Source organism: Arctopsyche grandis, chromosome 11 (assembly GCF_051622035.1).
Source record: "Arctopsyche grandis isolate Sample6627 chromosome 11, ASM5162203v2, whole genome shotgun sequence".
Taxonomy (NCBI): domain Eukaryota; kingdom Metazoa; phylum Arthropoda; class Insecta; order Trichoptera; family Hydropsychidae; genus Arctopsyche; species Arctopsyche grandis.
The window spans coordinates 3,012,018-3,038,831 of NC_135365.1; the positions used below are offsets into that span (position 1 = coordinate 3,012,018).

At 35.0% G+C, this 26,814-nt stretch overlaps 4 protein-coding genes across 4 annotated transcripts in view; 1 reads left to right on the plus strand and 3 right to left on the minus strand.

The window, feature by feature from the left end:
* Prp16 (ATP-dependent RNA helicase l(1)G0007) overlaps positions 1-7,192 on the minus strand; it is a 101,348-nt gene extending 94,156 nt beyond the window's left edge. Inside the window, exons 1-10 of the mRNA XM_077441386.1 lie at positions 6,743-7,192; positions 6,107-6,382; positions 5,800-6,036; positions 5,592-5,722; positions 3,902-4,104; positions 3,721-3,819; positions 3,516-3,645; positions 3,328-3,441; positions 3,079-3,210; positions 2,847-2,999 (exon numbers count right to left, since the gene is read on the minus strand). Of these exons, the coding sequence (XP_077297512.1) occupies positions 2,847-2,999; positions 3,079-3,210; positions 3,328-3,441; positions 3,516-3,645; positions 3,721-3,819; positions 3,902-4,104; positions 5,592-5,722; positions 5,800-6,036; positions 6,107-6,382; positions 6,743-7,065 (1,798 nt within the window). The 5' untranslated portion in view covers positions 7,066-7,192. The remainder of the gene's footprint in view (positions 1-2,846; positions 3,000-3,078; positions 3,211-3,327; positions 3,442-3,515; positions 3,646-3,720; positions 3,820-3,901; positions 4,105-5,591; positions 5,723-5,799; positions 6,037-6,106; positions 6,383-6,742) is intronic.
* Positions 7,193-8,841: 1,649 nt separating this feature from the next.
* LOC143919187 (adenosine 5'-monophosphoramidase HINT3-like) lies at positions 8,842-9,856 on the plus strand. The gene is made up of 3 exons (XM_077441404.1): positions 8,842-9,081; positions 9,167-9,360; positions 9,441-9,856. The coding sequence occupies exons 1-3, from the start codon at positions 8,856-8,858 to the stop codon at positions 9,465-9,467; spliced, it is 447 nt and encodes a 148-aa protein (XP_077297530.1). The 5' UTR covers positions 8,842-8,855; the 3' UTR covers positions 9,468-9,856.
* Positions 9,836-14,299, minus strand: LOC143919186 (uncharacterized). The gene has a single exon (XM_077441403.1). The coding sequence runs from the start codon at positions 13,332-13,334 to the stop codon at positions 11,268-11,270; it is 2,067 nt and encodes a 688-aa protein (XP_077297529.1). The 5' UTR covers positions 13,335-14,299; the 3' UTR covers positions 9,836-11,267.
* LOC143919244 (uncharacterized) lies at positions 13,432-24,954 on the minus strand. The gene is made up of 4 exons (XM_077441457.1): positions 24,872-24,954; positions 24,660-24,758; positions 16,166-16,239; positions 13,432-16,086 (listed from the first exon to the last, which is right to left on the minus strand). The coding sequence occupies exon 4, from the start codon at positions 15,970-15,972 to the stop codon at positions 13,432-13,434; it is 2,541 nt and encodes an 846-aa protein (XP_077297583.1). The 5' UTR covers positions 15,973-16,086; positions 16,166-16,239; positions 24,660-24,758; positions 24,872-24,954.
* Positions 24,955-26,814: the final 1,860 nt, after the last annotated feature.

Consider the following 26,814-nt stretch of genomic DNA (forward strand, 5'->3'; position numbering starts at 1 on the left):
ACCTAATGCCTTAAGAGGGCTGTTCACCCGAAACCTTAATTTTGTTACCGTTCCTTTCTTCGATATATATATTGAGTGTATGTATATATTGAGTGAATGCGACAATATATATCAATATATATATTGAGTGAATGCGACAGTAGCGCTTCGACCAGATAAAACGTATTTTAAATTGACAAAATCGAGGTTTCGTATTCTCCTATTTTCTCCTCCAAAACTAAACCAATTTTTAAAAAAATTTCATCATCGGTATGAAAAAGATACTTTCTGTGCATCTATCAGCGTATTTTTTTTTAAATCGACCGTTAAATAAGCACGCTGGACTCGTTTCGCGGGTGTAAAAAAGAGGTGATTTTATAGATGTTTGGCGGCTCCTAGCTCCTATAAAAAATAATTAATCAAAAAAAATAAAACGATAGATGCACCCCAATGGTGGATATCCATAGCATATTAAAAAATAATTTCTCTAGTGCCATAATTGAGAAAGGGAGAAGTATAGTACGTTTGTATGGACAAGGCGCTGCTGTCCAGCCCTCTTAACGATGTGAAATGAATTGGAATTTTTTTTATTAGTAAAGTTTGAACTTAAAACATTGTCAACCAACAGCATATGTATATCAGTGTAATGCTTTCGAATGATTGGTCACGGGTTCAATCCCTGGCCTGGTGCTGCTGGTCAGACCTTGGATATGTGACTTCAGGTCGACTGTTTCCTATCAGAGTTTATCTGGTTCCAACAAATTGGCAATCTTGTCCTATTTCTCGAAAACTTTGAATTTTCAGCATTTTAAATTTGCTGGTTTTTTAAAATGCATGTCAAATTTATCTATAAATATCTCTATGATTCTCTCTCTATAAATTGTTTATCGATGTTTATATCATGGTTAATGAATCTTCGGCAGTGGTATGTTCTTAGCACCCAAGCTCTATTCCAAGACAGACACGACATTCTTGGCCAGAGAGATGTAATAAGAATAGAGGGGCCCTTACGAATAAATAATTGTTGTCAATTTTACGCGGTACGTCTCTATAAATACGCTACATCGCACGGAATACAATCGGATCAATTTACTTATAAAAATGTATCCCATGTTGTTTATTGTGTGTTTTTGAATGTATTGTGCAATTTTTACCGATCTTGCCCATCTTGCGAGTAATATAAACAAACAGAGAAGTTTTTATCGGACATACGTCGACCACCAAGCGTCAAATACGACTGGTGCTAAAATTATTTAGATCTGTCCGTGGACAGAATGTCACTTGACAACAATATAACACCTAAAGCCACTTCTATTAATATTACATTTCTCTGTTCTTAGCACCCAAGACAGAATACTGATGGGAATTCTTGTTGCTGACGTTCTGGGAGGGCAAAGCATATGAAGATGTTTATATAATAACTAGTGGTGTACCCGATGAAATATCATCGCATGAGTGTTGGCATATTAAGTTATTAAATTAAATTAAATTAAAAGAAATGTGCCAGCCTTGGATTCGATCCCCACGCGGTCGAATTTTTTTCAAATACCTTTTAAATATATTTAATTATTTAATATGAAAAAAAAATGGTAAAAACTACCGACCTACCTACATATAAACAATATAAAACACCATAGAAAAATGAATTAATAAATTTTCAATAGATGTCGGTAAATTCTCAGTCTAGAGAAAACATAGCTTTTTTTTCTTTTGTTATTATATTGTAACGTATACTAAACAGAGCCGCCGAGTAATTGCGATCGGATTAGACCGGGTAGCGTCCTGAGAGACCGTGTGACCGGGGTAAGTGGTTTTAAGGATTAGCGACAAGCTAAGTGCATGAAACAATGATTGCACTTCTCATACCGTGGGAATACATATCCGAATACGTGACTATACAGTAGGTAAACAGATTAGACGTCCTGAGAGATCTACCCCTTATAAGGCGGTACGTAGGCGATATCAGGTCATTCTGGACTGAGCACTGTCAGTACGTATATCTCCTGAATCATCAATAAATGCTGTGAAACGACTGTTGGCCTTTTACTTGGATCCTCCACCCACCCGTACGCAACAATATCTTCGTATACGTTTTGGCGGTGACGTACATATGTATGTCGAATCAAAACGACTATTATAATATGTAGCGTGTATATATAACCAGTAGCGTGTTCTAGTGGTGAATGTTGAATTATCTCGTACATGATATTACGAGTTCGATTCCCGCTAAGTCTCGCTATTGGCCAGACCTTGATTTGTCAAGGTCGATCGTTTCTTATCAGAATTTGCCAATTTTTCTGATTTTCATTGAAACGATTCCTGTAAAATTGGCGTTTCCTTCCCAATTTTCTGTTGCAAACCTTTAGTTATTGTTATATCTTAGGTTTCGTCATATTGCTCACCATAGATGTCTCTGTGGTTGTTTATCGAATATAAAAATTCGTATTGTTACATGAAAGTTATTCATCGTTATTTATCGTATTAATACGATATTTGTAATATCTGACGATAGATGTCAGATATTGTTTAGATTTACATGTATCTATGTAATAATTATGTGAACCAGGAAGGCGCATTTGGGGTTTACCTGTTAAGCCTTCCTGGTATATTTGTATATATGTATGTAAAATAAATAAATAAATAAATATGGCGAGCGTTAACTAAGAATTGCGATATTATATATATATGTGTATGATTGGCCAGATAGGCGCACTGTGAAATGAAGATTGGAACTACAAAATTCTATGGAAAAGCTGATGAATCAATCTGCTAACAGCTAAATCATCATTTCCAAGAAAATGCTGTTACATTGGAGCAATATAGATTTGATTCGTTGCAAAGAGCTGAAGCATTTGAAAAATAAAAACCTAGAGTTGTAGCCATTTCATCTGATACTCTTTTGGCGACGGACATGGCGGCGACACGACGCGGTTGAGTACAACCCACCATTCCAAGCCGACTGTATCCTTCTTCGTGAAGATATTGAGTCAATTGAGTGGTTTTCCCAGAACCAGTCTCACCTAGAAACAAGTGATAAATAAGCATGTAATTCAAATGCATACATAAATCAAATTATGTAAGCTAAAAAAGCATACTGACCGACAATAATAACGATAGGATTCTCTCTGATAATATTGAGCAATTGTTCCCTTACTGCAAACGCAGGAAGGTATCTCCTTTGTTCGGTTATAGTCTTCTTCCTTGAAAAATCACTCTTGCCTTCACCTTGGTCTAGTTAAATAATCAAACAATAATGTTATTGAAATATATCAGATCGCAATACAATAATTTTATGATTGATTTTGAAAATTATCTATACATATATAATATAATATTGCGATTACTCACCGACCATCATGTGTTCGGCGAATCTCTGATCGCTCTTATAATCTGCCACGTCAGTATCTTTATCGTGCTTGGTATCTTCTTCGTCAGGAGCTCGAGCGATGCCCATTATGTTTCCTGAAAGAATAAAAGATTCAATGCACACTGGGATCTTGGTATTGGAACGTTCCATGTGCATGTTTAAATAGTACCGATTGTTGTTCCGCCGAGTTGCCAATGCTTCTTTTGAGCTTTCTTCCTCTCCTTTTGTTCTCGGAATGTTCTCACTAAAGCCGATCCTTTGCGAGCATTCAAGGCCATGTCACACGTTGGATCTTTGACCTGGTTTATTTTGAGAAAACGTTTTCAATACTATTTTCAAGCCTATTTCATTTGAATAGATAATGTAAAACATACCGGAATCACGGGCTCGGGTTGCTTAGTAAACACGAGTCTTCCGTCCAAAAATGGCGGCACTAAATTGTGAACCAATAAGTGGACTCTATCGGCGCTTTCCTGTGGACAGATCATTCCGTTTAATATTAATTCAGTAGAATAATATGAAAGTATTGTTATATATATTATATATGAAATATACTTCGTCGTATTCTTCGTTGACGTTAATGGCATGAACAACGCCACTGGTCAACATACGATTCCGTTCCCAAAGTTCATTGTCTTTGTTGATTTGCTGACGTTTGGCTGACAGTTTCTTTTTGCGCTTTTGTTCCATTTGTTCTTCTTTTTTGCGGGTGTATTCTACTGATGTTCCGGCGAACGGATTCGAATCTTCGTCGTAACCTATGAATGTAAATGTACATTTAAATTATTTCTGATAATGTATATATTTAGCCTCGATTAGCGAATATAACCAGCGTCGCCCAAGTCAAAATTAGGAATACTTATTATGTGAATAAAACTTTATCTACATTGTCTTTTTTCGTGTTTAAAGATAGATGCGTTTGTAAAGATAGAATTTGTAAAGATAGATGCGTACATTTTATTAGTATACATATGTATTTGTAGGCAGAAAGGGTTTATGTTTCAACCGTGTATAGAAACTCGGTCGAGTTTTTGAGAGGATCTTTAATTAAGTACGGCGAAGGAGGTAGTTGCTCGACTTTGGAGGAGTGAGCTGGCTGAGCTCCAGAGGCTCACTAGCGTATGGGGCTAATGTGCTAGTTTATATCCCGGTTGGTTGTGTGTAGCTAGCTGATGCAGCTGTGTGGTGAGCAGTGGCGGATCAAGCAAATAGGGGCCCACAGGCGCATTCCAAATTTGAGACCCCACTTCAGTAAAAAAAAAATGCTATCATCGTTTCTTACCATGCTTTTTATTAGGATTTTACAAAACCATATTTTTTTTAATTTTCTTACTATATGTACTTGAAACACTAAGGGCGAAAACACATTGAGTGGTATGTTGTTTTTTTTTTAGATACTTTTAAACATGCGAAAAAAACACAGCACCTCTAGCCCATATATATCTAGTACATGGCTCACAGTCCCAAAGTGGAGTAAAATATTGTAGCGTATACTAAAAGGAGCCGCCGTTATAATTGGTATCGAGGATTATCTCCAGGCTTTAGTACAAGTCGGCTAACAATGAGATACCCCGGAATGCACTTAGCGGGTAACTCGGTCGCATTCCGGTAGAGTTCTCAGAACCCACAGCGATAGCGTGGAACTGACTTCCGTGGCAAATCTAGTACGTGACCATAACAATAGGTAAACAAACCGGACGGCGAAGATGCCCTGAGAGACCTTTCCGTTATAAGGAGGTACTTATGCGATATCAAGACATTCTGGACAGAGCACTGCCAGTGTGTGTGTATCTCCTTAATCACGAATAAATGCTGTGAAACGACTTTGGCCTTTTACTTGGATCCTCCACTCACCCCTACGCAACAATATTATAGAAAAATAGATTCAATGTATGATAAAACGCTGTTGGTGGTGAAATCATGCATTCGGGGCTCGCGATCGGTTATATATAAAGCGAGTCGAATTGTGTCTTTGCCTTTGTGTGAGCGAAGAAATTTCCTATAATTGGTGCTCATACAGGAACGCGATGATCGAATCGCACGGATTGTACTACATTCCTACATATTCATAAATAAATAATATAAAATGGTAATGAATAATAGAGCTGACTATATATGCCCAACCATGTAATAGTTAAAAATAAGCCCATTCGTAGCATTGGTGGATAAAATTACGACTCCATACATTTTATTTAATGACTCTAAGGCCCTGGTTCATATCCTAGTTTGAAATATGTATGTATACCTTCACCCATGTGATACCACTCTCGATCGAGTCGTTGTTCTTCTTCTTCCCAAGACTCACGCTCACCCTCATTATCAATGTTGAGTCGAGCACTTTCATTCTTGCGTTTGCTGCCGAGCCAAGCGTTGTATCTGAAGCAATGAACAATTTGATAACGGAATTCAATCGGAACAACACACATATCAACATTACACAACGTTTTTCTTACTTATACGCTGGTGAAGCTCTCGGTGTATCCTCGTACAGTCTACCTTTACCATCTCGCATGGGTTTTCTGTTTCCTTTATAGTCGTATTTAGACCGTTCCGATGGATCGGAAGACGACTCTCTGTTTCCACGTATGTCGGGTGTCGGGAAGTCCCATGCAGATTTCTTAGGCGGAATTTTGAAATTCTCATCGTCTTCGTCCCATGCCGTTTTGTCCGTTGGATGAACTGCTTTGATACTATTGAAGAAATTGATCGGTTTTGAATCACGGAATTGTTGAATTGAGTGAAAATGGTGTGAAGGTATACCTGGGCGTTCTTGGTTCGTCTTTGAACTTCGGGTTGTAGTTACTTCTGCTGCTGCTGGAAGCCGAACGCTCGCTATAATCCCTTTTACGATCGTTTCCGTAGTCTCTCGGCCGTCTGTCGTCCCGTTTGTATTCTCTTCCTTTGTATTTGTCGGATTTATATCTATAGTCCTTGTATCGGTAGCGTTCATCGTCGTCGACCTTTTCAGATCTGTTTCTTTGTTTCTCTTCCTTCGAAGAACTGTGAAGACCCTTCTCCAAATTTTCTAACTGTTTTCTGAAAATTGAATATTTATTTGAACTCAAATACTATCAATTTTTAATTTAGCAATTAAAACGATATAAAAAAACCCATTATAAAAAAATTAGATCAATTTTTTACAACATTTTGCATGGGGTCTAAATTACCATTAGATAGTATTAAAAATTTTGTGGTTTTGAATTGAATACTGAAAATTTGAAGAGAAAAATAAATATATAAACAATTTTTCAAACAATGCACAAACAAAAGAACGAACCTAATAAAATTGTTCATAGGAAAGAATTGACATACATTTAAAATGAAATGCATATATTTATATGTGAACATCAATGATATAATATAAATTTAAATGAGGCATAAAGTTCAGAATCTAACTTTTGCATTCTCTCGAGCATTCTTTGCTTAGCTTCTTCCGTAAGTCCTCCGGTGTATGTGGGTGTTTCTTCATGAGGCTGTCGGTATCGTCTCTGTTTGGAATCAGCTGATGTTGCATTATCCTCGTCTTCGTCTTCGTCTCGACCGAACGATATGAGCCGGCTTTTGTCGTTTTTGATAGCGGCCGCTAACTTGTCCAAGCCCAGCAAAGACGACCTTGGAGTCTTCGGTTCTGTTGTGTTTGTTTTCTTCTTGATGATGAGGCCTCCTTGGACGTCTGAAGTTCCCGGCAGCCGATGGACACCACCGTCTTCGTCATCCATCTTCAGCCGAGGTAAATTAAGTGGAAATATTCACTAAAAACATTTGCCGCCGACAGTCTGTCAACGAACGTAGTTCACTTTGAGGTTAAGTCACACAACCTGTTTTGACAGCTTTCTTATACTTAGCACTTATATTTTCGACCATATCCATTTGCTTTATATTATAATTGTTGATCGATTATTTTATAAAAATAATAATAGACACACTTTCCAACTATCTGAAACCATTTAAAAATATATTAATCATTTATGTAATTACAGACTTTATTGTCATATATTTAATAGCCAGCAGTATGGCTCGGTGGTTGCGTTTATGTTTATCACCGAGAGATAATCTTTAAAACTGGTGGTTAGACTGGGATATTTGTGACTCCAAGTCTATCGTTTCTTATCACAGATTGCCAATTTATCTGATTTTCTTTGAAACGGTTCCTCAAATTGGCAAAAATCATCCTACCAGTTGTCACAAATATCTGAATTTGATTTATGTACGATATGTAAAAATGTATGTACAAGTCTAATTCCATAGATGTCTCAATTCTTCTTCTTCTTTTTTATTCCTCTCCTCGTAGGAGGTTGGATATCATGATATATATCTTCTCTCTATCCATAGTTGCCCTGAAAAGTGTTGTGGAGTCACATTAAGTAATGTGAGTCAATGGATTAATTAATTAATTTATTTTTAATTTCGTGTTCTTCAGCCTCTTGAAATAAGTGATTTATGTAATAAAAAGGCTGCAATGTTTGTAATTAATTGTCTAGGAAGGCGCATTGGGGTCTACCTGTTAGGTAAAAAAATATATTAATTATATTTTCCAAACTATCATTTAGTGAACATATTAACCATATAGTCACTAAATCATATAAACTCTTGGGATTTATCAGCCGAGTTGCGAAGCCCTTTAAGAATCCCCATACTCTGATTCTGCTCTATTAAAGTTTGGTTCGCAGTAATATGGAGTATGTCTTAATCATATGGTCTCCTTATTACCAAACTCACATTGAGCACTTAAAGACAATTCAGAAGCGTTTTTTGCGACATTTATCCTATAAGACTGGTCTTAAAAAACTGTTACCATCTTATAATGACGGACTTTCTTTTGTCCATATTGCAAGTTTGTCTCAGCGCAGAACGGTTTCTGATTTGTTAATTTTATACAAGATTGCTAATGGTACTCTGGACACATCTGTTTTAAATGAGATTAACTTTAACGTTAATGCCCGATTCACCAGATGTACAAATCTTTTTTACCCATCAATTTGTCAAAGCAACACTTCTTTAAATAGTGCAATCGTTCGTATATGCCGTATTTACGAAAGCTTAGATGATTGTCCCGACCTCTTTAGTGACTATTTTAGTATTTTTAGGACAAAGGTGAAATAATCTGTGGTTTGATTTGCTTTTTCACCTTCGTTGTTTCTTTTTTTTTTTTTAATCTTGATGTTTTTGTAATTTTACTTTTAAAATATTATATCTATTAATGGTAAACGGACTACTAGTCATATGTGAACCAGTCACAGGACAACCGGTCGCTCTAGATCGGTCACACGTGATCACCTGTCACACCCTCAAATCGGTCACGATTTTAGGGTGTGACCGGTTTTAGCGTGACGGGTGATCACGCGTGACTGATCTAGAGCGACCGGTTCACATTTGACTAGTAATCACCGAGCCCCATTAATATATCATACAATTTAGAGGGTTTATCTATTTTTCCGTTTCTTCAGCTTATGGTAGAAAAATGCATTATCTACGACCCAGCGAACTTTGCAGTTGTCATATTTGACACATGAAATTAGTGAGGATCTTCTCCAGAATGTCGACGGATTCTTTGAGAAATCAGTGCATATTCTGCAAAATAACAGATGGATTGGAGCAAGCTGAAATTGTATACCAGAACGAAAACGTCTGCGTCATCAGAGACATTCGACCGGCAGGAAAAAATCACTTATTAGCCATTTCTCGGAGACACATAAAAGATGCCAAGTGTCTCGTGCCTGAAGATAAGCCATTGGGTAAGTCAAAGTGGTCTGAATTGTTTTTATATTACAGTCGGTATTGTACATTTTTTATTAATATAACCGTTCTATATTTTTTCAGTTGAGAGTATGGTCGAAGCTGTAAAAGAAGGATTGAAATTACTAAACGATGATGCATCAGATGTGCGATATGGATTCCATTGGCCTCCGTTCCATTCCGTAGCTCATTTGCATTTGCATGCTATTTCTCCAGCGTCCCAAATGGGATTCATATCTAAGATTATATTTAGAGATAATTCTTATTGGTTTGTACCTGTAAGTATTGTTATGATTTTTTTACATATATATATATAACATATTCAACTCTTTATTTTAATTAATTATATTCTTTGCAGCCAGAGTATGTCTTATCGAAAATGTGATATGAATAAATCGATTAAGTTCGTAGAAATCTAAAACAAATAATTCCAAAGTGTGTTGCAAGTGATTTTCAACTAGATAAAATGATATTATAATTCAATTTATATAATATGTATATGCATTAGTTTTTATAATAATTTTTTTTTATATACAAATATGTACAATATAGAATTTTTTTCTTAAGCAATAAATTGTATATAAACTATCGATTTATAATATGTTAAAAAAATTGTGCCATCGATTTTTTAATAATCTTAATTGCAATTATTAAAATATTAATACAATACGTCTGGTTAGTGATGTATTGGGGTAAACATTATGTTACTATGGCATATGAAAATATGTCAAAATAAAAGCATTCAATACAATATAATATAATATTTTTATCAGCAATCCGAGTTGTTTTCGTATCTTGTTGATTTTTTGTACAAATTTTAATTATATTTAAGAAATACCTAAGAACGCCTTAAATCAGTGATTCATCGCCTTTTTGGCAGATGTGCCAGTTTATATACATAAGTATATTTATTGCTAATTGTCCCCGGGGACTTTGAATCCTTTGAATTGAAAAAAATCGAATCGGCGCCTATGAATCGAAAAAAATACGAACCAACGAACGAAGGTTACATACATAGACATATACAAAGTCTCCTTCCAAATTATATATTGGATTTAATATATAACATTGAGTATGTTTCCCGTTTTTACATAAAATACATAATAATTTATTTATTTATTTTAAACAGACCATTGTGGCATTACAGGAATTCCTAAAGCGCCACAATGGTCAAAAAATATAACACAAAAAAGAAAAAAAACAAAATAACAATTAACATAAACATAAATACATCCATACATACATAAAAAATAGCATTTATAATAACAGATAAAGTAAAAATATCAAATAAAATATAGCATAAGGAATGCCTTGCACCTACAGCCAGTTTCAATAAATATGTAAGAAACAACTACAAATACAAAACATCCCTGTAAGGCCCAAATGGAAGAGAGTTAATCAAAATTTCACTCATAAATCACAATCAATCATGAAAACAATGATGAGCACAGACTACCAGATAAATGGGTTAGAGTAATTTCCGACAATTTACGCTCACTAAGGTGGAAAATATCACATTCAGTCTCGGCAGCAACGATTTCATTAAGAAGTCGGATAGCTCTTGGAATAGGAGCCATTCGAAAAAGGACTGTGCGGGCAGGAGGTACAGCCAGCAAATGATGATGTCTACCACGCACTAAGTGAATAGGGACATAAAGCCCCAACTGCTCCAGCAACAACGGGCATGACGTATTACCACGTAAGAGCAGGAGAACGAAACGAATTAATGAGAAGTTTCTCCGAAGTTCAAGGGAATTATACCCAAGCATGCCCAAAAGGAAAGGAGTGGGGTAGAGATATGGGTAATACCCATATTCTTTCCTATATAGGAAACGAAGAAATGCTTTTTGCACTTTCTCAATCATCAGAGAGTAATTTGCTTCATGCGGATTCCACACAATCGCATTATACTCTAGCTTACTTCTCACAAGCGAATTGAAAAGCAAGCGAGAAGACAAAGGATTGGAGAATAATCTTGCATATCTCAAAACAAATCCAAGTCGACGAAAGGAAACGTCAGCGACTTTTTTGATATGGTTGTGAAAGGTGAGCTGAGGATCAAAAGTGATACCCAAATCGACAATAGATTCCACACGCTTCAACAAGACGGATCTAATGGAATATCCGTGACAATAGAGTGAATGTGCACGTCCATAGCTCATAATTGCACATTTGTAAACATCAATTATTTATTTAAGCCTTGCATGCCTGAATTGAAGAAGTCCATGACTTTGATACGATTAAAATTAGTTGCCAAGTCCAAAGGCGTGCTTCCACTTTTGTCAGTGGCACTAATGTCGCCTCCATTTCGAACGAGAAGACCAACAATGGAGACTCTTCCACACTTGGCTGCCAAATGCAGAGGGGTTTTGCCCTGGACATCTCGGCCATTCACGTCAATGCCCTCTACGTTTCTGATAACATAATCTACAGCTTGGTATCTGAAGTGCATGGTGGCCAGATGCAGCAGTGAGTGGCCTGCTTTATCCAAGTAGCGAGGATCGGCTCCGTGTTTCAGCAATAATTTGACAACTTTAAATTCACCGTTTCGTGAAAGGTGATGTAGTGGTGTTCGCCGTTTAGAATCAAACACGTTAACTTCAGCATCTTTTTTCAGTAGAAGCTGAATGATTTTCCAATGACATTTTAATGAAGCGTAGTGTAAAGCAGATCGGCCTAATTTGCTAAGGGTGTTGATTTCAGCACCTTCTTCTATCAATGCAGTGGCTGCTTCGAGATAACCTTCGTATGATGTCAAGTGCAGGGGCGTGCAATTCGATATGCTCATTGCATTTGGGTTAGCGCCCAATTCAACTAGTAATTTAAATATATCGGGGTCGAAATCAGTCATAGAGCAAATATCGTGTAGTGGAGTGTATCCAAATTTATCAGTAGTATTTGGTTTGATTCCTTTGTCAACCAATAACTTGATGTTATCTTTATTTCTTCCATGCACAGCTGCATGCAACAAAGAGTTTCCAAGTTTATCAACAACTGTAAGATCAAATCCCAATTCCACGATGAAGTTAAAGGCATCGGAGTCACATCCATGAGCAGCTCTGTGTATTAAAGTCTCCCCATCATTCGAGAAGATTTTTGGATTAGCGCCGTTCTTAAGTAGGCATTTTAATACATCAAATTTACCAGAAGAGGCGGCCAAAAGAAGTGGTGTGTCACCGTTTTTGTCAATCATATTAACATCAAGTTTATCGACAAGCAGTTGCACAATACCCACACTACCAACCATTGCAGCATAATGTAATGGCGAGCGATCATTTTCATCTCGAATCTTGGGATCGGCTCCCTCGATCAGAAGTAATCTGAATTCCTTCACAGCATCATTTCTTGCGAGATGCCGGAGTACTGTTTCTCCACTCAAGTTTTTTGCATTTGGCTCTGCCCCCAACTTTAACAAAAGCTTCAATGCTCTAGTTCTATAAAACATAGCAGCACAGATGAGTGGTGTGTTGCCGTATTTGTCAATCATATCTACATCAAAACGTTCATCGATCAGCAGTTGCACAATACCAACACTATTATTTAATGCAGCAAAATGCAACGGTGAGCGATCTTTTTGATCTCGAATGTTGGGATCGGCTCCCATGCTCATTACCAATTTAAATTCCTCCACAGCATCTTTCCTTGCGAGATGTTGGAGTACTGTTTCTCCACTTGAGTTCACCGCATTCGGAATGGCTCCTGATTTCAGCAAAGACTTTAACGCTTCAGTTTTATTAAACTCGGCAGCACAAAGAAGCGGTGTGTTGCCGTGTTTGTCAGTCACATTTACATCAAAATCTTTATCGATAAGCAATTTTAAAATGTCAACACTACCACCTATTGCAGCCCAATGTAAAGTCGAACGCTTGTTTTTATCTCGAATATTGGGATCGGCTCCCTTACTCAGAAGCAATTCAAACTCCTTCACAGCATGATTTCCAGCGAGGCGATGAAGTACTGTTTCTCCTTTTGCGTTTATTGCATTTGGAAGTGCTCCTGATTCCAATAAAAGCTTCAACGCTTCAATATTATTAAAAGTAGCAGCATAGTGGAGTGGTGTGTCACCGTATATGTCAGACACATTGACATCAAGACCATTATCAACAAGCATTTGCAGAATTCTAATATCACCACCTATTGCAGCCTGATGTAACGATGTTTGTTTCCAATTATCTTTATGATTGACATCGGCACCTTTTTCGATTAAAAATCTAAATACCTCGTAATTTTTGTGCACACAAGCTAAGTGCATGTTAGTATTTAAATCGCATTCAAAGTTTTTCAACAACTTAGCGATCGCAATAGTATCATTACGATGAATTATGAACAATTCAACAAGAAGACCAGATTTAAAATTGTAATAATTGTTTTTTTACGATATCGGGGTAGTTGCAAGAATGTTCCCACACACTGACGGTATGCTCTTCAAAATTACACCAATCTAACAGCTTCAATGCTTCATTCAAGACATTTTCTTCTTCCTCTATCTCAATTAAGTATATTTGAATAGCTTTCTGAACCAGTCGGTGCACATCTACTATTCCCTTTTCATTGTTGATCATACTGTAATCATGAAGCAGATCAACAGCTTCATTTAATCTGTCAATATTCTGTTCTAGTTTTGAAAATATCTCCTCAATATCGATATCATCAGGAGACAGATATGCCATGATTTTTAAAACTGATAGAGCCAATTTTCCACGTTCGCCACTCTCTTCAATTTTATGCATCGTGACTCTCCACGTAGTCGCTATTGTATTTTCATACAAATCGTCAACTTCACCGTGTCCCTTTTGAAGTACTTCTTTCCATTTCTCTTCATACAAATGTATATAATCTTGAACGTCGAAGCTTTTGGCATGTTTTCTAGTGTTTGAATGTTGATTTTGCTGTTTTATATACCCGATGGCTTGCTTGAGGCCCAACGGAAACCTCTGCAACAAACTCATCAATGACTTCAGATCGTCTTCATCTTCGTTGGCCAAAGATCTTCTTAAATAGTTTACAGCTTCATCTTCAGTGAATATGCTCAATTGAATGACTTTAATATCGCCCTTATCTCCTATATCCCATTTTTTACACCGAGATGTGATCAAAGTGTATATGTTAGTATCATCATAGGATTTATCAAAGATGTATTTTTTTATGTCTTTGTACTCTTCAGCATTATCAAAAACTATAAGGGTTTTTCCGGTTTTGTTTAGACGTTCGTAAATATCACCCACAACATCTGTCATGTCTCGTACTTTGCCGTCATTCAAGAGCAACTTAATTCCAATTTTATTCGCAAGCGTCTTGAACGATTTTAATGCAGTTTCACTCTTTTCCGCATTTATGAACAGAATATTATGATAATATTCCTTGTGTATTTTCATATATTTTTTGACTAGTTCCGTTTTACCAATGCCTCCTAGTCCAACGATTGAGGCCGCCTGTGAAATCTCAGCGGTTGTTTTGTTCATTAGAGCTTCGTGTAATAGTTTCAATTCATTTATTCTGCCTTCAAAGGACATAGTGGGATTTTTCACACCGAATAATACTCGTTTATGCATTTCAGCATTGTTTTGTTTAAAAACATGCGTGATATGATCTGTGATGCTTGATATGATCTCCTCCTTATCCGCTTGTTGACGTTCTTCGATTTCCTTTGCCAATGTATTGCGGTGTTCCTCTGCACTTTTGAAATCTTTCTGAATATTTTTATAATGTTCGGCAATGTTTTTCAACTCAGTATTAAATTTCTCAATTGTGTTCGATGTGTCTTCATTTAATTTTGTGAGTGTATTTTTGAATTCATTAAAATCTTCCTTCATTTCCTCAGTCAATTGTGAAATTCTATTCTGAACTGCAACTTGATCGTTGTCATTAATTGATTTCAATAATATTTCTCGCTGTGATTTATTATAGAAGTCTCTACTTTTGAACATTTGCGGATGCATGCAAATGTTTGCACACATCTCAGTAGAAATGTATTTGTTTTCATCTTTTACATCTTCACCTGGAAATGGAAAGCGATAGCCATATCTTTCACAATTGGATTTATCTATGCGATACCTATACACATTGTAACCGTCCGGATCTATCAATTTTTCAGCGATCCTAACACTATCGAAGAGATCACATGTATTCCAATCTTTAAGTTCGTTTTTACATTCGACAGGAAATTTTCTACATTTGAATAAAATATCAAAACCAGGTTTACACCATTTATCAGGAATTAATTCGCATTTTGATTTGGATTTCCCCTCGACTACTCTTAGGGCGTTCATTTCGTAGCCGACTTTTGGAGCTGGTAATTGAGGTTTGCATGATTTATTTATTTTTCCCCATCCTTTTTGAAGTTTACGTACTATTGTGTTATCGCTATAAGATTTTCCTTCGCTTTTTAATCGATTTAAGAACCGTTGTGCTGCATCTCTCGCTACTCTTTGAATTGCCTTTTCATCTCCTCTCGTAGAAGTGATGCAGGCAAATTGAAATTCGAAACTTTGAAAGACATCAATGGCGATGTCCGCAAACACTTTTCTTCCGTTTGCTTTTGATCTGTGGAAATTGTAGACTATATCGTAATACTCCAGAGATTTGTTTTTTTCAATAACTTCAAATGGCTTTGCCACGGTTGTTTGAAAAAGTTTAACTACTTTATCTGCTCCCTTGTGGATATAGTAATTTGCTAACAATCCTAATGCAACTCCTATAAATTTTGGGATTTGTCCCGATTTGTTAATATTTCCCACTAAAATATCATAATGTAACTGTAACGTCGATTCCAATTCGACTACGAAATGATGAACAAATTTTATTAATCTTTCGTCAAATGACAATTCCATAGACAGTGAAAGTAAATCTTCCGAACTCTTTTTGGTGTCATTGCTAATACTGGATGTCATGTTTTATTGTTGTTGTAGGAAATCAAGTAGATTTAGAATAAATAAATAGAATTGCTGCTGAAAACTCGAGAGTAGCGAGTATTTTCTAAGTATGTCTTAATTTTTTGATCACAACTGTAATGGTAAGAAAAATCAAAGTTTAGTTTGATGTCTTTAAATAGCAATATTTTATGAAATTATTTTAAATACGCACCGAATTTATAACCGACAAGGAGTGGTGAAAGTGATGACGACTGAAGATGAGAGGAATTTTATTCGTTTGGATCGCTGAAAAAATTAAAAATGTTTCATTGGTTAAAAAGTAATTTACTTTTAGATGTGTTTTTGATAATAATAAAATAGTATATGTACATATAATGTTTAGATTGAATAATCTAATATATAATTTCGAAAGAGACTTATATACATATGTACATATGTATTGTTCGTTCGTAACTTAGATTCATTACTTCTCTTGACATGTCCGAAATATGAAAGAATTCTCCTTTGGCATGCAGTGGAATCTTTCTGATATTTTAAGCCCTTGGAGGATGAAGTGATTCGTCCTCCTGGTCTGCATATTTAGGATCAAAACTCTTTGCGGCTGGGCAAGCCTAATTTATTGTCTTGGAAGAATTTCCCCATATAAACTAAGGTGATCATTTTTTCAAAATTCAGAACCAAGACAATTTTTTCCAGAAACATATTTCTAAATACTTCAATTATTAAAAATGAAGATTAAATAATCAACTTCGTTTTATCACTGGACTGTATATTATTAATCAAAGTAAAAAATCTTTCGGCTGGTGCATTTGTTCCTGATAAATGTAAACAACATTTGACCAATATTTTTGTAGGAGACACCATTTTCGCCGAAGACTTAATATATTTATCCATCTATTAGATAAAAAAGTGTACTGGTTTTATCTCACGACTTACCAGGACAGATACCCAAAAAACCAATATTGTCCTGGTAAAATCAATATGAATGGTCACCTTAATATTGACTAAATATATAAACATTTAATAGTAAAAGGTATGCAAAATCTATTTGCAGAAAGGCAATGATACCGTTGTATTAGAAGAATTTCTCTATATGACTATACAGTACCTGGCTATATTACTTGGCACACTAGTAATTTTTCGGTTTTTGGTAAAAAATGCGAGGATTTTATTAAACAAAACAAACAAAAACGTTCTTAACTATTTAATCATATTACATTTATACAAATAAATAACAATGTATTGTAAATTTATCAGTATTTCGTCGTCCCCCTTTATTTTTCATGCCCGCTTAGGCATACTCGCAATGCATGCCGTAATGGTATCCTTGATTTTGACATCATTATTCCACACATCCAAAATATTTTCAATTAGAATATCTTTGGTAGGATTATATCTAATGTAAACATATTTTTTCAAGTCGCTCCAGTGGATAATTGCCTGGCCATTTCAAAACAGGCAATTCCTCCGATTCGAGATAGCATGCCTTATAGTATCCTTGATTTTGACATTATTCCACACATCCAAAATATTTTCAATTAGAATATCTTTGGTAGGATTATATATAATGTAAACATATATTTTCAAGTCGCTCCAGTGGATAATTGCCTGGCTATTTCAAAACAGGCAATTCCTCCGATTCGAGATAGCTTGTTATTTTATTTTATTTTATTTTATTTTATTAATTGAAAAATCAACAGACAGGATGTACAGAGATAGGTATAAAAAACACAAAAAGTAAATAAATAATATATGTAACACCCGAGTCCAATAATAGATTTTTACAAAAATGAAAAAGATAAATATAAGGAAAACAAATTAAAAAGTAAAGAATAAAGGCATGACAAAATATGTAGTACATTGCATAATTAAACTATAGTATTAAAATAATTGGAAAAGGTTATAAGATAGAATATAAGAAGAAATTGAAATTTACAAATATAAAAAACAAATGAAAAAGGTAAATACAAAATAAACAAATGAAATGGAAAGGAATGAAAGCTATAATATGATTAAATAGCACATTACATAACTAAACTAAAGTATAAAAATAATGGAAATATTGGAAAAATAGAATAGAAGAAAAAATGAATCAATCGGTCAAGATTCTCTTGATGTTAGACCTGAATTGATGTAGGGAAATACCAAACAGATCAACCTCATTCAGCTCTCCGTTAAACATACGATAAACGCGCTGCAGATAAAAATATTTTTGGGAATTAGTATTGAAAGGATCAAGTGAAAAGAGTGCAACGCGTCTAGGGTATCGAACTGGGATTCTGAAATTAACCTTATTCAGTAAATCAGAACAATCAAGGAAACCATTTATGAGCTTAAAGAAGAATATAGCATCAGAATGTCGTCGCCTGACAGAAAGATTGTTAAAAGAAAGGATTTTTAAAATGTCGGAAACAGTAGAATGGGTATAGGTAGGAAAAAGGTAGCGTAAGGATTTAATAAATTTAAGTTGAACTTTCTCAATACAATTAATATGGGATAAATAAAAAGGTGACCAGATAATTGAGGCAAATTCAAGGTGAGACCTTACAAAGGAAAAATAAAGTAATTTTAGTACGTAAGGATCATTAAAGGGTTTTGTTGAGCGGAGTAGGAATCCAAGAGATTTAAATGCTTTGTTGGTAATAAAAGAAATATGTTCAGAGAAATCTAGTTTATCATTGAGTATTACACCAAGATCCTTAATAGAAGATGACGTGTTAAGGATTGAATGATTTAATTGATATTGATTAGTAATAATTGACTTATTTCTAGTGAAATTTAAAATAGAGCATTTTTCTAGATTAATAAAAAGATCATTATTTAAACAATATATAGAGAATCTATCTAGATCTTCTTGTATCTTATGACAATCGTCTATGGTGTATATAGGTTTGTAAATTTTTAAATCATCAGCGTAAAGAAGTATAAAGGAATGTTTGAAGATGTATGAGATATCATTAATATAGAGTAAAAAGAATAAGGGACCTAAATGCGACCCTTGTGGGACACCGGAAGGAATATGTCTAAGTGATGATCTAAAACCATTGAGAATTATGATTTGGTGACGATTTAGTATATACGAAGAGATCCAACGAAATAAATTTCCTCGGATTCCGAGGGACCAAAGTTTATTGAGTAAAAGGTTGTGATTGATTTTATCAAAAGCTTTAGAGAAATCCGTATAAACGACGTCTATTTGGATTCGTTTGTCCATATAAGATGTGAGAGTACTAGTGAAATTAAGCAGGTTAGTCTCTACCGATCTCCCCTTAAAAAAACCATGTTGTTCAGGTATAATGTAGTTTTTGAATTTGGAGAAAAGGAAATTATAGATAATTTTTTCAAAGATTTTACTAATGACAGATAGTTTAGATATAGGACGGTAATTCTCAATAAGATTCTTATCACCTTTTTTAAAAATAGGGGTGATGTAAGATAATTTCCAATAGTCAGGAAATTTACCGTTCGACATAGAAAGATTGAAAAGGATTGTTATGGGAAGAGATAATGGGACAGCACATTTAACAAGGAAAAAAGAAGGCAAACCATCACAACCCGCACCAAGATTAACATTGAGAGAGTTGATGTGACTGAGTACAGTAGATAAGTCAAAATGAAAAGTAGATAAGTTACAAGAAGAAGTATCTGTATTAGAGATAGAAAGGTTAATGGTAGAATCACTATTGAAAGTGGAGTCAAAATAGTCAGCAAAAATGGTACAGATTTCAGAACCATGTGAAGCCGACTTATTTCCATAATACATTACGGAAGGATATGAAGAGGAGGTATTTTTTTTTGAATTTATATATGACCAAAATGATTTGGGATTAGTTTTAATATTATTTTGAATAAGAGAAATATAATTTCTAAAGCAGATTAAAGAATATTTTTTAATTCGAGCTCTTAATAGTGAAAAACTTTGATAATCTAAGGGATTTGAATAAATTTTAAATTTTTTATGGAATTTGTTTTTTTCTTTTATTATTTTAATAAGAGACGATGTAAACCAAGGGGGATATTTGGTACGTTTAGATTTAAGAGTAAAAGGGACGTGGCATTCAATAATATTTTGTAAGGTATCGTAAAATTTTTTACAAGCTAAATCAATATTTAAATTGGACAAAAGTGAATTCCAATTGATATCGCTTAAAATTGGAATAATTGTAGCATAGTCAGCTTTTCTAAAGAGGAAAGTTTTATTATAATTATAATTCAAGGGTGAAGATTTGTTGTAAATTATTGAGATGCAAAAGGATAAATGATGAGAATCTTCATGGATTAGCGTAGAGTCAGCACGAGAAATATATAAGGGGAAACTACTAATAGCTAGGTCAAGAATACGATTATTAGTATTTGATAAATAATTGTATTGATATAGTTTATTATAAGATAAGAATTGAGTAAAGGAAAGGGAAGAAAAATTAATACAATTGGAAGGAAATAGATGCAGATTTGAGTCGTATTTTGTCCAATCAATAGTGGGAAGATTGTAATCACCGAGTAAAATGAATCGATCCTCTGGATAATTGGTTATTAGATCAGATACTTTATTTAAATGGGTAACTAATAGAGTTTGGTGAGAATTACCAGGAGGAATATAGACAGTACAGATATTTAGTTTAAAAAATTTAGTGGTAATAGTAATCCAAAGGTCTTCTGTGGAAGTTAACCAATTATTTTGAATGACAGAGGGTAGATTATTTTTCACAGCTATGATTACACCACCACCAAATATTTGGTTATGAAGAGAATAATCTCTGTCACGTCGAAACACCTGATATCTGGCATCAAAAAACTCACTATTATTGAATGAGTCATTTAGCCAAGTTTCTGATAGACAGATAATATCATAATTATTAACTAATACATTTTGAAGAAAAGAGTCAGATTTAGTTCGGAGACCTCTGACATTTTGATAATAAATGACAAGACGATTAGAAGACATTGTAAAAAAGGAAGTAGATAGAGCACGTAGTGATATAAATATAAATATCCATATGCATAAATGAAAATAGATATATGCATATAAACATACACATAACTGCATACACAGATAAAGATATGGAATTATTAAGCAAACCATCCTTGGTGATACCAGTTGAAATACAAAGGTATACATGGACACAAATATAAAAATGAACTCGTACCTTTTTTAGTTTATGAGTAAAATATATGTAAATAGCATAGTTATATAGTAATAATAAAAATAATAAATTATATAGCCATACGTACATAATTGTTTGCACATACATTATAATATGTGATGCAGACCAGTAGACAATAAATGCATAGATAATTATTAGGTTATTAAAATTTAATATTGCACTTAGTCATTTGATTTTGCAAAGATCTGATTCTTTTGAGATTTGTATGATATTGGAGCTCGCACTTTTTCTAATCATGATCTTGCAATCTTTAACCCACAAGTAGGCGTAGTTATATTCAGTTTTCAATTGGCGTGCTCGCTTCAATAATAATTTATTCGTTGGTGTAAGGTGATCCGTGACGTATAGGGTGGTGGGCGGGCCTGGAATATTGATGTCTTTGGTGGTGATGCCGCGGCGGGCGCGCACGGCCGCCATCAGCAGCTCCTTACGACGGCGCTGAGTGAACCGTACGACCACTGATGACGTGCGCACACTCACATCGCTGTTGCCCTCTCGCTGTTGCTGTTATCACCTGAGCTCGATGACATGGAGCGCTGTCATGTATAAAAATGCTGTCAGGATCAAGGACACCACCAGGCTTTATGTGAAGCAGTAGATGTGTCTTTGGCACATTTAAATATTGGTCCCCATTCATGGGCCCATTAACGAAGTAAATGAACCTTTTCCGCTTATGAAGGCCCAAACCATTGTCTGGGGTAGATGTTTAATTGTGTTATCGATACATGACGATTATGTCATGCCCTGAAGGATACATTCATCGCTGAAGTATACCTGCAAAAAACACGAAAATATAAATTCGAATAGTTGTAATCGAACATTTGTGTATTGGAATAGATAAAAGCAAAATAACTTCAGCCAATATTCAGCCGTGAGTGCCAAGTGTCTTTTGGCAAATTATAGCCGTGCTTTTCCCATCCTGTCGTTCAGGCTTTTTGGTTTTGGCGTTTGGTCTGCGGCCGTGCCAGTTTTGCTCACGCAAACGACGGCAGACAGTCCTTGCAGATATTTCGACTCCACGGTCACAAATTTTTTTTTAATTTGATCCGTGGTTATCGACCTATCCTTCCGAACCTCAGTTACGATTTGACGATCAATTCTGGGGGTGGTTTTTCTTTTACGGCCACACTTTTTGATTCAATGGGTTCTGAAGCTGCAACTTTCTTTGCTATTCGAATCACAGAAGCGATGGACACTCCAATTATTCGGGAAATTTCTTGTTTGGTTAGCTTTCCAGATTCCAAAAGTCCCTTAATGGCCTTTCTTTTATCATCCGAGATATCTGGACCGCCCATTGTTTCCTGAAAATTGATTTTTTATTTAATAAACACAGAATGAGAAATAATATTTTATAAAATAAATTGAACTCACTCAAAACCGTCTATTAATTTCGCCCAAAAACAACGTAGATGTTTATTTATTAATTATTTAAAGATGTGATTTCTTCAGCGGACGCTCGAACACTGTTTTGAGGATACACTTGATGCATTTCTTGCACAATGAAAAAAAAGGGTCTGATTTTTTGTGTATGGTCAAGAGAAGTCACATAATAAATTAAGAAGTAATGAATGTATACAAAAAAAAAAGCATTCAGATGACAAGGTGCTCTCAAATAGAAAAAAATGTGAAAGTTTCTGTATATGGCAAGTGGCTCAAGTAATATGTATATAATATTAAGTATATAAAAGTTCAGAATCTAAGTATTGAATAGTCAAAGTGAAGGAAAATATTTCATATATATAGTTATATAAGGAAACTCTTCTAAGACAATAAAGTAGGCTTTCTCAGCTGCAAATAGGTATTATATATGAACGTACAATATAATTGTCCTGGCTTGCATCATATGTACCCAAGAAACCAGTACTGTCCTGGTAAAATCAGTATGAATAGTCACCTTCATATAAACTTAATATACTAGGACGGAGTATAAATATTTAATAGTAAAGTTAAGCAAAATCTATTTGCAGAAGGGCAATGATACCGTTGTCTTAGAAGAATTTCTCTATATGACTATATATAGATAATATAAAAGCTCAAAATGGAAGTATTGAAAAGTGAAAGTAGAGGAAAATCTTTTATATATAGTCATACATATAAGGACACATATAATAAAAGGCTCAATTAATATTACTGTATATAATAGTTCAGAATGTAAGTATTGAATAGTTGAAGCAAAGGAAAATCTTTTATATATATATAGTCATTTAAGAAGGGTTGTCATGCGTCCTGATTAATCGGGATTGTCACCAGTTTTAAGTCTCGTATCCCGAACAAACCTCACGGGACGCCCAAATGTCCCGGTTTACTACTTTTTAAATTCCTACAGAAGTTTTTAACTCAGAATTAACATAAACTAAAACCATGTCGACGTCTGAACCAGAAAGTCTGGTAAACACTGCAGCAATGAACTATTTGTCTCTGTCTTATACTTTCCGGAGAACTATGTGTAGAAGGGAGACAAAAAATGTGTATCAGGCATCAATCAATTTATCTTGAATCGATAATTTTCTCACACTCAGAATGATTCATCACACGCCGACGCGGAATAGACAGTTGGAACAGAAAGACTAAAAAATTTCTGTGATTTTGCTAACATTGAATATAAAAATCTACTTGTACATTCAAAAACTAGGTGGCTATCACAATTACCTGCAATAGAACGCACTTTAAAGCTATTTGGAGCTTTAACCGTTTGCCCGCGGCCGTCTTTTATGGAAGCTTTGGGCGACAAGTCTGTATATAAGTCTTCCATAGAATTTCTGAACTTTGCACGGGATTTTGAGGCTTATATGCGCTTATTGCAACTGTTTTAATGTTCAAAATTGGTTGAATATATCACTGAGAGTTGAATGCCTTCTATTCAATTTGCTTAAAATGAATATATACCAGTCAAAATTAGATTTTTGTGGAACCATATTGAAACCTCGTTTATGTGACGTCACGTCTGTTGAACAATGGCGACGATACGTCTCAATTGTATGAACAATGATTATTTGACAATAAAGCCAAAACTACGAGATATATTATATATTTTATTGTTTAAAATAATACTTTATGTGTTAATCAACATATCTGGTTACTTGAGTAAATATTAAAATCTATATTTAAGGTCGAAAACTCGATTGCCAAATTCGCGAAAAAGGCGCGTACAGGGCTTGTTCGCTATATTTATTGCCGCGGGCAAAGGTTTAAAAGATTTTTTTAGCTGAAGAAAAAGCACCAAAAACCTTATTAGATATTTTGACTAATCCTCTCAGTGAAGTCTATCTTCGGTTTCTTCATTGTAATTGTAGCATTTTTCATTTTCATATATTAAAAATAGAAGGGAAAAAAATCAATTATAGATATTCTAAATGTTATCAATTCGATTGAAAATATATACATATATAGAAAATTCAAAGATCTGATTTTTTTTGGGGGGGGGGGTGTTCCTTGTTTGACTTGCATGAAATCTGACAACCCTACATATAAGGAAACTCTTCTAAGACTATTGTCTTAGTAGGCTTGCTCAGCTGCAAATAGGTATATACGTATACTTACAATATATGTAACTGCTGGATTGCATCATATGTAGTGTAGAGGCCCAGGACAAAACCATTGCTAGTATTCTTCGTTCAGTAGTTTCAAAAGTAAACTTGGCTGGAAAGTGGGTCGATCACATTAATATCACGTATATGGACATATGACGATATACATGAGGATGGACTGTTCGAAAAAATATATATAAATATCCATTATTGAATGGCTTATACCTGCAGGAATGCGAAACAAGTCTCACGCAATAAACAGAAATAACATATTCTTGACAGTGTAAAAGTTCTATTCGGCAAGTGGTGGGAGAAATTATCTTCACGCCCTGATTTGGCCGTAGCACATCGATGAACGCGCATTTTAGCAATCTTTCCAACGGTTCGGTGATTATTGCTCACAAAGCGCTCGCTCAAAAGTCACTAAAATCTCTATAAATGAGCATCTGGCAGCCGAAAAATCCATCATACTATATTTATTTAAATAGGCACTCATACAGAATAAAATATAAAAATAAAGTTGTATAGTGAGACAAAAAATAATAATAAACACAAATGAAAATATAATATTTCATTTACAGTGAGCATGGTAATATAAAAAAGTAAAATTACAAAAACATCAAGATTTTATAACTATAGGACAGGAGGTTATGTTGTGATGGTTCGGTGATTACTAGTCAAATGTGAACCGGTCGCTCTAGATCGGTCACACGTGATCACCCGTCACACTAAAACTGGTCACGAGAAAACTGGTCACACCCTAAAATCGGTTAACCAGTTTTCTCGTGACCAATTTTAGGGTGTGACCAGTTTTATCGTGACCAGTTTTAGTGTGACGGGTGATCACGTGTGACCGATCTAGAGCGACCGGTTGTTCTGTGACTGGTTCACATATGACTAGTAGTTCGTTTACCGTTGTGACCGTAACCCGGCCTATGGAAACACGTTGTAGATAACAGAGGAAATGTATTTTCTTCAGTATGCATGTTTATTGTCTTAAGTTTATTGAAGTGGGCTAGTTGCCTGCTTCAGGGGAAAGCCTGAATGAACTGCCGTCTGTGGCTGCTGTACTGGTCTATATGGGTCTACGTGACGAGCCAGAATGTTGAATTACAGAAAACACAAATATCGGAAGGCAAAGATCGAAAATCGAAAGATCTTAAGTCGAAAGATCAAAATAAAGCTTATTTTGATCTTTCGACTTAAGATCTTTCGATTTTCGATCTTTGCCTTCCGATATTTGCGTTTTCTGTAATTTAACATTCTGGCTCGTCACGGAGACCGGGTTTATATATGGGCACGGTGATGTCATCTTGTTCTCGGGGATTCCTCCGGGTTCAAGGGTTTCCTTTGTGTGGGTGTGCCACAAGGTTGCTTGATGGGTATTCATCTGGAGCGAGTCAAATCGTCTTTATTGGTGGTCTGGATATGGGTGAGGTGATATCATCCCGCTCTAGAACATTCTTCCAGGCTCAAGGGTATCTTTTGTGTGGCTGTGCCTCAAGGTTGCTTGATGATTGTTTATCGGTGGTCTGGATATGGGTGAGGTGATGTCACCTCGTTCTCGAAGATTGCGTATTCGCGATTTTAATGGCAAAAATTGTCTTTGTGACCACCGCAATGTGACTAATAATCCAATTACCGTTTCGTAATGTGGGACGCGTGTATAAAAAAAATTAGATGCAACAATATTATATTCCTTAAAAAATACGCAACAAGACATCATACTTTTTAAAATTCATTTAGGTTGTCTCTTTGCATACTTGGATTGTTGTTGCAAGTTACAATTTGAAACAAACCCGAACTACAATTCGGGGTAATTTATATTGGATAATATAAGAAAAAAATTATATTGGAAAATATAAAGGTGTATTTTCTTTGTAATTAATTTATTATTTCTACAATGCAAAAATAAAAAGGCCTCAGGCGGAAATTTTTTTTCAAAATTAAAAAAAATACTTCGGAAAGTGATAGCTATGTATGTAGGTACAAAAACGTATAAACCAAATTCTAGAATATAATAATACGCAACAATCATTTTATTAATTAGATCTTTGCTGCTGTTGATTTGAAATCAAATGCTAAATGCAGCATAGCATAGATTGTGATAAGCTTACCACCGAGAGGTGCCGGTTTCAATCCCATGGGTTGGCCTCGATAGAAAATAA